We start from the raw sequence: 14,423 nt of genomic DNA, 5'->3' as shown, positions 1-14,423 counted from the left end.
CGAGTTCCACATTGGGTGTAGAAATTACTTAAAAATAAAATCCTTTAAAAAAATTAAATAAAATCCTTAAAAAAATTTTTTAATGAAAGAAAGATTAAAAAAGCAAGGTAGAAAGAATTATTAAGTATGGTCATCATACATATTTTCTTATGAATTTGCCTTTATGAGTTTCTGAAATCTGAGTTCTGTGTGTGTGTGTAAGGAGACACTTCTCTTGCACTAAATCTTGAAGGGTTCTTTTGTGCCAGGCAGTGTACTAGACTTTAGGACTTTTGCTGAAGGCAAAACAAAGTTATTGCTTCAAAACCCTATATTCTTAAGACAGTGGCAATACAATAGAATTATATCTTAATAGAAGTTGTAGTGGGAATACAGACAAAGGTATTACTGTACTGTAATTGGGAAGGTGATTTCTAAGAATTTCCCAGCCCAAGAGAGATTGATTAGATGAGATCAAAGAGGCTGGCACACTAGGAAGCAGGAACTTTTCAGGAACAAGAAGAAAAGCTTTCTGTGACTTGAGGAGTATCGTGAAAAAGAGGAAGTAGTGTCACAAAGGCAAAAAAGGGTATCTGGGCGCCTGGGTGGCTCAGTGGGTTAAGCCTCTGACTCTGCTCAGCAGGGAGCCTGCTACCCCCCCCCCCCCCCGCCTGCCTTTCTGCCTACTTGTGATTTCTCTCTCTCTGTCAAATAAATAAATAAAATCTTAAAAAAAAAAAAGTATCCAATGGTAAGGAAAAATCATAGTAAAATAAGTCCCAAAATGTAAGGTTTTTATTAGATTTTACAATGAAAAGATCACCTTTGCAAAAGCAGATTCAGTGTACCTTTGTGTGGAAGCTAATCGTATGAGGTTGAAGGTCAAGAAGAAAAGGTGTATGATTTACTTTTATAAACCTGACTGTGGAACCTTGCTCATTTTCAGAAAACCTCCAGCTCCCTGATTCTCTTCTTATTTTTACTGCCTTTATGCTTTACTACTCACTTCCAATTTAGATTCTTAAAATTGGTCCTTTCTTTCCCACTTCTTTTCTTAAACTGTATTCTGTACCTGTTGACTCTTACCAAATCCGAAGGCTCCCTTTCGGTTCTTTTGCTTCCTTTCAGTTGTTCTAGTTCTGGGTTTTTGTAACAGTAACCTCTCTGTTATTTTCTTCATTCATATCCTCATCTTGCTACCTATTCATGCTGATTTGTTAAGGCCCAGCCTGACTTTAGTCCTCTGCTCTTCCCATAGACACCTAGAATATCTCATCTATATTTATGGTTTCAGTGGTCACTTCTGCACAGATAACAAATTCTATTTAAGTCTTTGTTACTGACTCTCTATTACTTCTCTAGCAAGCTCTTGGATGTTTCTACTTGGACTTCTGCCATCAGTGCAAACTCCATAGTCCAGGTTGTACTTTCTTCTCTTCCTCTTGGTGACAATCTTCAGCTCCTAACTTTCTTATTCATTACTGATAACTATTAATCTTCTAGCCCTGGTAATATCTTGAAGTCAATTTTCACATTCCTAGTTATCACTCTGTCTTATTTTTTACTGTAGAGCATTGTCTAATGTGCCTTTTCTTTCTTTCCGTTATTTCCCTTGTTCTACTCCCTGCACTTGGTCTTTTTCCATTCTCTCCTTTCTACTAACCAATTCCTTATACTCACTTACGTCTTTCCCTGTTTGGAAACTGAATCCTTCAGGTTGAGGTTTTTGTCCCTTAATTCTCATAAAGTTTCTTCCTCTTACTATCCCCCTTAAAAAAATAATTCCTGGAGATGCTATTGAAATACATATGGAACTTCAGTGACTGGTAATGTTATTTTTTAAACTGTTCAATTAAAAAACATAGTTTCTTTTCAATTATAACATTTCATTGAAAATAGAATTGTATATAAAGGTATATTATTTTTGTTACATATCATTTAGGTATACAGTGTGTACCATGGAAATCTTTGAATAGGAAAGTAGAAAACAGCTTTGTCACACTGGAGAATGTCTCTAAGATTCAATTGACTAATGTTGGTATAATAGTACCTATTTCACGTAGTTGTGAAGATACAATGAGATAATTTACATAAATTGTTTGGCATAGGACCTAACACGAGTGGTCAATATTAGCAAAATAAAAGTAATTTTAAAAAATCACTTGTGGTCCCACTCCTATAAGAAATTACTTTTATAAATTTCATTTCAGGTAATTTTTTTTTTTTTTTTACATAGCATTTTCTCTGTCTTCTAAATGCAATATGTGTGTTGTTGGTTTTTGTCCTTAAGGAAAAATTTTTGTTGGTCTACTGTATACTGGGGGACTTGCTGAATGCTCATAGAATAGTGGTTCTCATCTGGGGGTGATTTTGCCCCCAGTGGACATTTATTAATGACTGGAGACAATTTTGACGGTCATAGCTGGCATGTAGTCGGCAGAGGCCAGGGTTGCACTTGCAGCACAGGACAGACCCCGCACAATTAAGAATTACCCAGCCTAAAATGTTCATAGTGCCAAAGTTGACAAACTGTGTCTTAGCTTCCAGCAATCAAAAATACCCAATTTGAGTCTTCAGAAAGTAGCATTTAATTTGGCCTTGAGGAATAAATAGAACACTGTATTGTAATGCTGAGAGAAAAGAATCATCTAAACCAATGGAACCACATAGCAAAAGCAAGACCTTATGGACTTATATACGGACTCCTGAAACAAAAAAAAACATAGGAACACATTCTTTTCTAGGGAAATAATATATAGGGCTTTGTAGTCAATAATTGTTGAGTAGAACACTAAAAATCATTTTTAAGTCCTGCCTTTTTCTTCTAGCTACCCATTTGATGTAACTCGTCGGCGAATGCAGTTAGGAACTGTTCTTCCAGAATTTGAAAAGTGCCTGTAAGTTCTCTGTCATTGTTCATTTTCTTTAGGAAATGTAATGTTTAAAGTGAGTAGGGAAATAGGACTATGGTCTTACTAGTTGTCCAGATATTATTATGAGATAGTGTTGCCAGTAAATATTACAGACATAGTCCAAACAAATTAGATTGAACTAATGAGCCTGGCAGTTCTGTATATAATGCTTGTACTTGTTTGGAATGAATTGCTGCTTTATTGTGAATTTTTAGCTTGGTGGGGTTTTTGTTTGTTTGCTTGTTTTTTAAAGATTTTATTTATTTATTTGACAGAGAGATCATAAGTAGGCAGAGAGGAAGGTGGCGGGAAGGGGGAAGCAGGCTCCCTGCTGAGCAGAGAGCCTGATGCGGGGCTCGATCCCGGATCTGAGCCGAAGGCAGAGGCTTTAACCCACTGAGCCACCCAGACGCCCCTTAAAAATTTTTTATTATATTATTTTCAGCTTGTTTTTATACTTGCCTTCCAAAAGCTATTTAATATGGCATTTTGGCTTCTTTTAAAAATGCTGTTATGGGGTGCCTGGGTGACTAGGAGGTTAAGCCTCTGCCTTTGGTTCAGATCATGATCTCAGGGTCCTAGGGTAGAGCCTGGCATAGGGCTCTCTGCTCAGGAGGGAGCCTGGTTCCCCCTCTTTCTCTGCCTGCCTCTCTACCTGCTAGTGATCTCTCTCTGTATCAAATAAAAAAAATGCTGTTATTGGAGGTTTGGCGCCTGGGTGGCTCAGTTGGATAAGCATCTGACTTTGCTCAGGTCATGATGTCAGGGTCCTGGAATTGGGCCCTGTATCCATCCAGGCATGGCACTCAGCGGGGAGTCTGCTTGTCCCTCTGACCCCGCTCATGCTGTGTCTCTCTATCAAATAAATAAAATCTTTTTAAAAAATGCTATTATGGTTCCTGAAATTGTCTCTTCATGAGTGGGTATAATGGTTTTGTCATTTAATCATTATCTTTCAGTACCATGTGGGAGACTATGAAGTATGTCTATGGACACCATGGAATTCGAAAAGGATTATATCGTGGTTTATCTCTTAATTATATTCGCTGTGTTCCCTCTCAAGCAGTGGCTTTCACAACATATGAACTTATGAAGCAGCTTTTTCACCTCAACTAATGAAAATCACGTTTTCTTTTTCTTAATAAAATCTCAGAGGGAGAAACAAAATGTTACTTTAATTTTCGGAGGAACATTACTTGAAGGGGGATATTTGCCTTGTCACAGGAACCACTGGTTTTTTAGTACTTGATTTTTTTTTTATTCGTCACAAATCAGAAGTGCTTACTGTGCTTTTTGATGCCAAATGTTATACCTTAGAACATTGAAAAAAATTCCTAAGCTGATGCTGGCTAATCAGTTAGGTTATTTGAATCTATTTTAAAGTGTTACTTGGAAGTAGAACTAACTTAAAATGGGATTTAAGAGGTTGCCATTAGCTTTATCATGCTTTAATTCCAAGTTTTAATTATAATCATGATTTTCAAAGACTCTACGATTATTTATTATGATTATAATAAATAGGCTTGGTTATATTGCAGCAGAATGGTGAAAACTGAATTTTTAAGTTATGTAAAACATAGCTTGAGGGGTTGGTGCTTGGCTGGCCCACCCAGAAAAGCATGTGACTCTTAATCTCGGGATCATAAGTTTGAACCCCACTATGTGTGTCGAGATTACTAAAAATAAGAAAATTAAAAAAAAAAAACCTTACAAATATGTAGTTTAGATGCCAGCATTGAAGATTATTCTCATTATCTCTTTTCTCATAATTCTGCTCCACTGCATAAAGGGACTGACACTTTTCTCTTTGTTTTTAAATAAAATAAATGTTGTATTTAAAAATTAGCCTTGAAAAAACTCAACAATAAATGAAGAATTTTCAGGTATTGCTCAAATGTTATTACTAGGTACTAGGTACTATGACTGACTTAAATTTGTTTCTAAAAGTCAATGTATTTCCCAAAGGCAGTAATAATAAATACTGAATATCTTTGCTCTCAAAACAGATTAGCATTATAAATTTGTTTTTGTTAGGTGATTTGGTATACACTAGAAAATTTATTTAAGTGGACTGTGAAATATCCATTAATATAAGATGTGTATGTCAAAGAATGTAAGGTATTTTGTCATGATACATCAACTAGTTCTTCCATGTAAAATAATTTTAGTGCAATATAACCTTAAGTAGAAATGTAAGACATGATTTAATTACTATTCTTTATGTTAAAATGGTTTAAAATATAAGAGTTCCATTTACTGTGTTTTGATTACCTTTTATCTTTTATTGTAAGCATGACAATAATGAGAAGGGAACAATTATGGTTCTGTCCTCAGAAGTAGTGATTTGTAGAATTGATGTGATTCTTTTTGATCAATGCAAACTTTTAATTGTTCTAACTTTATAATATTTCTATTGAGGTAAAATTGACATATAGCAATATATTAGTTTCAGGTGCACAATGTAATGATTCAATATTTGTATTTACTGCAAAATAATCATCACAGTAAGTCTAGTTACCATCTAATTGATGTATTAGAAAACTAAGTTGAAAGTGTTATTTCTGCTTCAGTTTTAATTTTGTTTGCATAAAAGATTTTTTTGTCATAACTTGGTAAAAATTAGATGAACTGGTTTCATTTTCAAAGTCTTTATTTAAAAATGAATATGTATCTTTGTATGATTTGTAAGTGTACCCACAAGTAGAAATACATGTGTTCTTAAAACTATTTTGTATATTTTCATTTCTGGGCTACATTGTAGCTAAATATTGTTATCAAATCTCAAGATAATTTAAATGTATGAAATAAGTATCTCAGTTATGTTATCAATAAAAGAGGACTGCAAATATTTTTTTAAATAAAAATTTGCATTCTATGTCTATTATAGAATACATAGGATATTAAAAATAAATTTTATTTGTATTTTGGCCATTATTTCTCCTTTTTAACTGTTCACATTATTAAAAAAAAAACTGTTCATTGTCGTGAATAAACAATGAATGTTGGAACACTGAAAAAATAAAATTAAATTAAAAAAAACTATTCACCTCATTGAAGCACAAATGCTAAACATAAGTAGTTAGAATGTAAGAGTATTTAAAATAATGACTGTATTTAATATTTATTTGATTTATTTCAGATTGATGACCCAAAGTGTATCTTGCCAGGTTATCTTCCACTGAGGATTGACTGTTTCTGGTTTTTTTTTTTTTAAAGATTTTATTTATTTATTTGACAGAGAGAGATTACAAGTAGGCAGAGAGGCAGGCAGAGAGAGAGAGGAGGAAGCAGGCTCCCTTCTGATCAGAGAGCCCGATGCGGGACTCGATCCCAGGACCCTGAGATCATGACCTGAGCCGAAGGCAGTGGCTTAACCCACTGAGCCACCCAGGCGCCCCGACTGTTTCTGTTTTGATTTCCACTGTTACTCTTCCTGCCTTTTGTGGGAATAGCCCTTTGATCTATAGAATGGGACAGACCACTGTCCCATAGGGATTGATAAGTGAGGTACCACTCCTAGGTCACATGGGTATGGATTTAGAAAAGTTAATAGGTATATATAATAATATCTTCCCCTCTTTCCCCTCTGGGTATTCAACATCCATTTGTTCGGCACCTGTTGTGTGTCAGGCATTATTAGCATTATGGATAGCTTACCTTGGGAAGTCTGTTAGCTGTACTTTCAGTCTGATTTGGATGTCCAACAGCATCTAATGTCAGGTATTTCTCTAATAGAGTATGTCCTACACTTTATGGTAACTGCTTGTTTACCTATTTCCCCTGAGTTGGTTCTCTCAAGGGTTGAGCTCTGCCTTCATCCCCTACAAGGAGGACAGGGTGAGGCACCATAATGGATGCCCAATGATGTTTATTGAAGAAGGATGGCTCAGCCCATGTTTTTGGAGACTTTATGTTCAGTGGGGAGAAATAGGCACATGGGAAGAACAATTGAAAAGACAACCCTGAAATCAAGACCTGAGCTGAAATTAAAGAGTTTGGTACTGAAAGATACAGACAGTGTCTTTCAAAAGTAAGGATGGAAAAATTTTTAACAACATAGCAAATCAGGCATGCAACTCTTGGTTCTGGGGTCATGAGTTGGGTGTAGACATTACTTTAAAAAAAAAATTAAATAAATAAAGTAGGTAACATACTAGCAAATTAAACCCAGTGATACATAAAAAGTTTATTATAGCATAATCAAGTTGAATTTATCCTAGGATTACCAAATGGTTTAATAATCTAAAGTCAATAGTGTGATTTCCAGTAATAACAGCATAAAAGAGAAAATCCTTCGATGAATGCAGGAAAAGTACTTGGAAAATTCACTATGGATTCATTATATAAACCAGTAACATTAGAACAGAAGAGACCTTCCTCAATCTGATAGGGGGCATTTTGTCAGATTACATTTTCCAACAATACATTCCATCTCACCTGCTCTTCTTATGTGTCATTAACACTCATCCCATCAAGAGGTAAGGACTATGTGGGGTACCTGGGTGGCTCAGTTGTTAAGCGTCTGTCTCAGGTCATGATCCGGGAGTCCTAGGATCAAGCTCCACATGGGGCTCCCTGCTCAGCAGGAAGTCTGCTTCTCCCTCTCCCACTTCCCGCTTGTGTTCCCTCTCTCGCTGTCTCTCTCTCTCTCTCTCTCTGTCAAATAAAGAAAAGCTTTTAAAAAGAGTGAGAGAGATGGGCGCCTGGGTGGCTCAGTGGGTTAGGCCGCTGCCTTCGGTTCAGGTCATGATCTCAGGGTCCTGGGATCGAGTCCCGCATCAGGTTCTCTGCTCAGCGGGGAGCCTGCTTCCCTCTCTCTGCCTGCCTTTCCGTCTGCTTGTGATTTCTCTCTGTCAAATAAATAAATAAAATCTTTAAAAAAAAAAAAAGAGTGAGAGAGAGAGACTATGTTCACCTCTTAAATTTGGCTTGGTGCACCTAGGACTACAGTGGGAGTAAGGCTATGTGACTTTTGAGGTTATGTCACAGTGCTGAGATAACTTCTTTTGGAATTCTTGCTCCTGGAATCCAGCCACCATGCTACGAGGAAGCCAAGCAGTCTCTGCAGGGAAACTAACAGCCAGCCTCAACTTACCAGCCATTTAAGTAAGCCATCTTCAAATCAGGTTCTTCAGTCCCAGCTCATGGCTTTGTGGAACAGAAACAAGCTTTCCCCACTGAGCTCTGTCCAAATTGAAATTTCACAAACTAAAAAAGATTATTGTTGTTTTAAGACACTAAGTTTGGGAAGTTTGTTTTGTTTTTATGTAGTGTTAGATAACTGTAAAAGTTACCCATGAAAACCCAACAGCTAGCATCATACTTCATGGTGAAATATTGAATGCTTTCCTCCTAAGAGCAGGTAAGGATACCCAGTGTCACAACTTCTATTTAACCAATGAACATAGGTAAGAAAATGAAATAAAAAGCATAAAGAGCAGAAAGGAAGAAGTAAAACTCCCTCTATTTGTAGATGACATGATTATTTACGTAGAAAGTCTTAATGGACCCATAGCACAATTTCGAGAAATTATAAGTAAATTTATATCTCAGGATATAAAGTAAATGTAAAAATATACATTTTTTAAAAAGATTTTATTTTCATTTTTATTTGCAGCCCCTGCTTCTGTCAAAGATTTTATTTTTAAGTGCTCTCTACATCCAATGTGGGGCTTGAGCTCACAACCACAAGATCAAGAGTTGCATGGTCCACCAAGTGAGCCAGCCAGCTGCCCCTAAAAATATATACTTTGATTCACTATCAGGAAGCAATTCGGAAGCAATTTTTAAAAAAGATTTGTTTATTTATTTGACAGAGAGAGACAGTGAGAGAGGGAACATAAGTTGGGGGAGTGGGAGAGAGAAGCAGGCCTCCTGCAGAGCAGGGAGCCTGATGTAGGGCTTGATCCCAGGACCCTGGGATCATGACCTGAGCCGAAGGCAGATGCCCAATGACTGAGCCACCCAGGTGCCCCTGAAAAAAATAATTTAAAAGCAATTTCGTTTAGGGGTACTTGGCTGGTTCAGTCCGTAGAGCCTGTGACTCTTTTTTTTTTTTTTTTAACATTTTATTGATGTATTTGACAGACAGAGATCACAAGCAGGCAGAGAGGCAGAGCCTGCGACTCTTGATCCCAACGTGGTGAGTTCAAGTCCCACATTGAGCATAGAGCTTACTTAAAAAAAAAAATTCAGCGGGTGCCTGGGTGGCTCAGTGGGTTAAAGCCTCTGCCTTTGGCTCAGGTCATGATTCCAGGGTCCTGGGATCAAGCCCCGTATCGGGCTCTCTGCTCAGCAGGGAGCCTGCTTCCTCCTCTCTCTCTGTCTGCCTCTCTGCCTACTTGTGATCTCTGTCTGTCAAATAAATAAATAAAACCTTAAAAAAAAAATTCAGGAGTGCCTGACTCCCTCGATTGGTGGAGCATTGAAGTCTTGTGTGGGTTGTGAATTTGAGCCCCACATTGGGTATAGACATTACTTAAAAAAATAAAATCTTTAGGGGCACCTGGGTGGCACAGTCAGTTAGGCATCCGACTCTTGGTTTTGGCTCAGATTGTGATCTCAGGGTCATGAGATCCAGCCCGGTATTGTGCTCCATGCTTAGCTCAGAGTCAGCTTGAGGATTCTCTCTCCCTCTCTCTGCCCCACAAACTCATGCCCTCTGTCTCTCAAATAAGTAAATAAATCTTAAAACAAACAAACAAACAAAAAACGAACAACCTTTAAAGTACCTGGGTAGCTCAATCAGTACAGCATGTGACTCTCGATCTTGGGGTTTTAAGTTCAAACCCCATTTGGGGTATAGAGACTACTTAAAAAAAATCTTTAAGGGACGCCTGGGTGGCTCAGTTGGTTAAGCAGCTGCCTTCGGCTCAGGTCATGATCCCAGTGTCCTGGGATCGAGTCCCATGTCGGGCTCCTTACTCCGCAGGGAGCCTGCTTCTCCATCTGACTCTGCCTTCCACTCTGTCTGCCTGTGCTCGCTCTCGCTCGCTCTCTCTGACAAATAAATAAAATCTTTAAAAAAAAATCTTTAAAAAACAATAAAATCTGTAAGTTAAAAAAAGGAACACAAGAAAAAACAATTTTTTAAAAAAAGATTTTATTTATTTATTTGACAGAGATCACAAGTAGGCAGAGAGGCAGGCGAAGAGAGAGGAGGAAGCAGGCTCCCTGCTGAGCAGAGAGCCTGATGCGGGGCTCAGTCCCAGGACCTCGGGACCATGACCCGAGCAGAAGGCAGAGGCCTTAACCCACTGAGCCACCCAGGCGACCCAACAATTTAATTTATAATACATCAAAAGTATAAAACATTTCAACTTAGTAAAAGATGTGCAAGAGCTCTACACTGACAATTACAAAATGTTGCTAAGAGACATTAAAGATCTGTATAAATGGAGAGATAACCCATGTTTATGAATCAGAAGACTATAGTGTAAAGAAATTAATTTTTCCAAGTTGATGTATCAATCAAATGCAATCTCAATTACAATTCCTGTAGGCTCTTTCTATTATTATTATTATTTTTAAAGATTTTATGTATTTATTTGAGAGAGAGCGTGAGGCAAAGATAGAGCAGGAGCAGGGAGGAGAGGGAGAAGCAGGCTCTCTGGTGAGTAGGCTGCCCCAGGTGGGACTCAATCCCAGGACCCTAGGATTAAGACATGAATGGCAGACGTTTAACGGACTGAGCCACCCAGGTCCAGTCCCCCAGCCCTCTGAAGGCTCTTTTCTAGAAATTTACAATCCGATTCTAAAATCTGTATAGAAACTCAAACATCTAGAATACCCCAAACAATCTTATAATAGAACAAAGTCATCACCACCTGACTATATGACTTACTATAAAACTGTAGTAATTATAACATTGAGGAACTAGCATAACGATCAACAAACATCAAAAGAACAGATAGAGAGTGCAAAAACAGACTTGTACTTAAATTGTCATTTGACTTTTTAAGGGTGCCTAAGCAATCCAATGGGGAAGGAAAGCCTTTTCAACAAGTGCTGCTGGAAAAACTGGATATGCACACAGTGGGTAAGGGAAATTCAATCTCTACCTTGTACCACACACACAAATTAATTTGAGATGGATTATGAACCAAAATGAAAAATACAGCAATCAAGCTTCAAGAAGAAAAGAGGAGAATATCTTCATTACTTAGGGGTTAGGAAAGACTCCTTAGGCCACAGGCAGCAAAAAGCATGGAAGAAACATGGACAAATTAGACTTCAGAAAGACTTAAACTTCTCTATGTCTAAAGATCTTATTAAGAAGGTGAATAAGTGGGGCGCCTGGGTGGCTCAGTGGTTTGGGCTGCTGCCTTTGGCTCGGGTCATGATCTCAGGGTCCTGGGATCGAGCCCCGCATCGGGCTCCCTGCTCCGCAGGAAGCCTGCTTCCCTCTCTCTCTCTCTCTGCCTGCCTCTCTGCCTACTTGTGATCTCCGTCTTTCAAATAAATAAATAAAATTAAAAAAAAAAAAAGAAGGTGAATAAGTGGGGTGCTTGGCTGGCTCAGTCAGAAAAGCATGTGACTCTTAATCTGGGTGTTGTAAGTTTGAGCCCCACATTGGTTGTAGAGATCACTTAAAAATAAAATCTTAAAAAAAAATTGATGAATAAGCATGCCACAGACTGGGAGAAAATCCTTGCAAACTTATGCAACAAAAGTCTTGTATCTAGAATATAAAGAATCTCTGTAACTTAATAATAAAAGAACAATGCAATTTTATTTTAACTTTTTGATTTTTTAAAAAAAAGATTTAATTAATTTATTTATTTGACACAGAGAGAGAGAGACTGTGAGAGAGGGAACACAAGCAGGGGGAGTTAGAGAGGGAGAAGCAGGCTTCCAGCTGATCAGGGAACCCAGTGTGGGGCTGGATCCCAGCACCCTGGGATCATGACCTGGGCTGAAGGCAGAGGCTTAACGACTGAGCCACCTAGGCATCCCTATTTTAACTTTTTTTTTTTTTTTTTTTTTTTTTTAAAGATTTTATTTTTTTATTTGACAGAGAGAGATCACAAGTAGGCAGAGAGGCAAGCAGAGAGAGAGAGGAGGAAGCAGGCTCCCTGTGGAGCAGAGAGCCTGATGTGGGACTCGATCCCAGGACCCTGAGATCATGACCTGAGCCGAAGGCAGTGGCTTAACCCACTGAGCCACCCAGGCGCCCCCCCTATTTTAACTTTTAAAAAAGATTTTATTTTCAAGTAATCTCTCTACCCAACATGAGACTTGAACTCACAACCATGAGATCAAGAGTCCCATGCTCTACTGAGTAAGTTAGCTAGGCACCCCAAGAACAACGCAAAAAAAAAAAAAAAAAGAATAGATAAAGGATTTGAACAGACATATTATATTGAAAGGTATAGAAATGACTAAACATGCCAGATATAAAATAGTGTGTATCATATGATTCCATTTATGTGGAGTTCTAGGGTAGACAGATCTAATCTGTAGTGGAAAACAAAGAACAAAAACATACTAGTGGTTACCTCTCTAGCAGGGATGGATGTAGGAATTGCTTGAAAAAGGGCACGAGAGAACTTTCTAGAGTGATGATAACACATTCTTTGTTTAGTAGGGGTTTGAATTAAACTCGTTTGTCAAAATTCATCAACTGGTACACATAAGATCTGTGCATTTTTAAAATGTAAACTTTAAATCTTTACATATAAAACATATTAAATTTAAAATTTAAAAAAAAAATATTGGGAAAAGGGACTGAATTGCAGAGAGCCAAGTGTGGAAACACATTTAAGTGTGCTGAAGTTTTTTACGATAGAGATAATGATTGGATAGTGACCTTGGAGACAGAAAGGCATGAAGAGATTTAAGAAAGTTCTAAAGGCTGAATCTATGGGTCTGCCTAGGGATTGAATGTGGGTGGTAACAGAAGGGAATCAGGAGAACTTCTGGGTTTCTGGCCTTATATTCTGGGTAGATAGTGCTATTACTGGGAAGAATAATGGGTCTGTCGAGAAAATGAAAAATTCCATTTTGGCCATGTTATAATGAAAGACTTCCCCTCCACCCCTAAATATTTCAAAGTGTAGCTATCAAGTATATAGTTGGATTTTTGAATTCAGAGGAAAAGCCCAGTCGATACATACGAATTTGAGAATTGGCAGGATAGAGATGGTATTTAAAGGTGAAATAACCTAGGGAGCTGGTCGATAGAGAAATTTGTTCAGAACTGACCTCTGAGAATTTTCAGTGTTTAGAGATTGGGCAGAAAATGAAGAGATAGTAAAGGAGACTGAGGAGGGCCTGTGAAGCTGGAGGAAAACAGCTGAATGTGGTATCACAGATAGAAAATCTGTATCTAGGGGTGCCTGGGTGGCTCAGTGGGTTAAAGCCTCTGCCCTCAGCCCAGGTCATGATCCCAGGGTCCATGAATGGAGCCCCGCATTGGGCTCTCTGCTCAGCCGGGAGCCTGCTTCCTCCTCTCTCTCTCTGCCTGCCTCTCTGCCTACTTGTGACCATTGTCTGTCAAATAAATAAATAAAATGTTAAAAAAAAAAAAAAAAGAAAATCTGTATCTATTCCAGGTGAGCATTTTCCATTTTTTCCCAAGAAGTTTCTCATAATTTTTGTATGAATTAACATAAATGTAAAAGATAACTTTTTAATTGTTTATTTTTTAAAAGTTTTTGTTTGTTTGTTTGTTTTTTAATTTTTCAGAGAAAGAGAGACAGACAGAGTTCAAGCAGGGGGAGCAGCAGAGGGAGAAGCAAGCTACCAGATGAGCAAGGAGTCCAATTTGGTACTGAATTCCAGGACCCTGGGATCGTGACCTGATCTGAAGGTAGAGGCTTTGGGTGGCTCAGTGGGTTAAGCTGCTGCCTTCCGCTCAGGTCATGATCTCAGGGTCCTGGGATCGAGTCCCGCATCGGGCTCTCTGCTCAGCAGGGAGCCTGCTCCCTTCTCTCTCTCTCTGCCTGCCTCTCAGTGTACTTGTAGTTTCTCTCTGTCAAATAAATAAATAAAATCTTTAAAAAAAAAAAAAAATGAAGGTAGAGGCTTAAGGGCCGAGCCACCCAGGCATCCTTAAACAACTTTTTATTAAAAGTCTTTTCTTTTCTTTCTTTCTTTTTTTTTTTTTTTTTTAAGATTTACTTGTTTTAGAGAGAGTGTGAGCACCAGCACAAGCTGGGGAGGGGGAGAAGGAGAGAAGCAGACTCTTCTTCCCTTAGTGCTGGGTCCCAGGACCCTGAGATCATGATGTTAGCCAAAATCAAGAGCTGGTCACTCAACTGCCTGAGTCACCCAGGCGCCTGCTCCAAAAGATAACTTTTGATAAAGATTATTTTAAAATTGGATGATGGGAGGGGCACCTGGGTGGCTCAGTGGGTTGGGCCTCTGCGTTTGGCTCAGGTCATGGTCTCAGCGTCCTGGGATTGAGCCCCGCATCGGGCTCTCTGCTCAGCAGGAAGCCTGCTTCCTCCTTTCTCTCTGCCTGCCTCTCTGGCTACTCGTGATCTCTCTCTCTATGTCAAATAAATAAATAAAACCTAAAAAAAAAATAAA

At 38.3% G+C, this 14,423-nt stretch overlaps 1 protein-coding gene across 3 annotated transcripts in view; it reads left to right on the top strand.

Annotated features, from left to right (window-relative positions):
* The window catches only part of SLC25A16 (solute carrier family 25 member 16), a 48,812-nt gene extending 42,987 nt beyond the window's left edge, over positions 1-5,825 (top strand). For 2 of the 3 annotated variants that reach the window (XM_082715028.1, XM_082715029.1), the window contains 2 exons: positions 2,808-2,876; positions 3,851-5,825. In XM_082715028.1, the coding sequence (XP_082571154.1) occupies positions 2,808-2,876; positions 3,851-4,007 (226 nt within the window). In that variant the 3' untranslated portion in view covers positions 4,008-5,825. Of the gene's footprint in view, positions 1-2,807; positions 2,877-3,822 lie in introns of all 3 variants that reach the window. The other variant, XM_082715030.1, reaches the window with a different exon arrangement.
* Positions 5,826-14,423: the final 8,598 nt, after the last annotated feature.

The sequence above is a fragment of the Mustela nivalis genome, assembly GCF_964662115.1.
Source record: "Mustela nivalis genome assembly, chromosome: 2".
Lineage (NCBI taxonomy): Eukaryota > Metazoa > Chordata > Mammalia > Carnivora > Mustelidae > Mustela > Mustela nivalis.
This window is presented reverse-complemented; position numbering and strand designations above follow the sequence as displayed.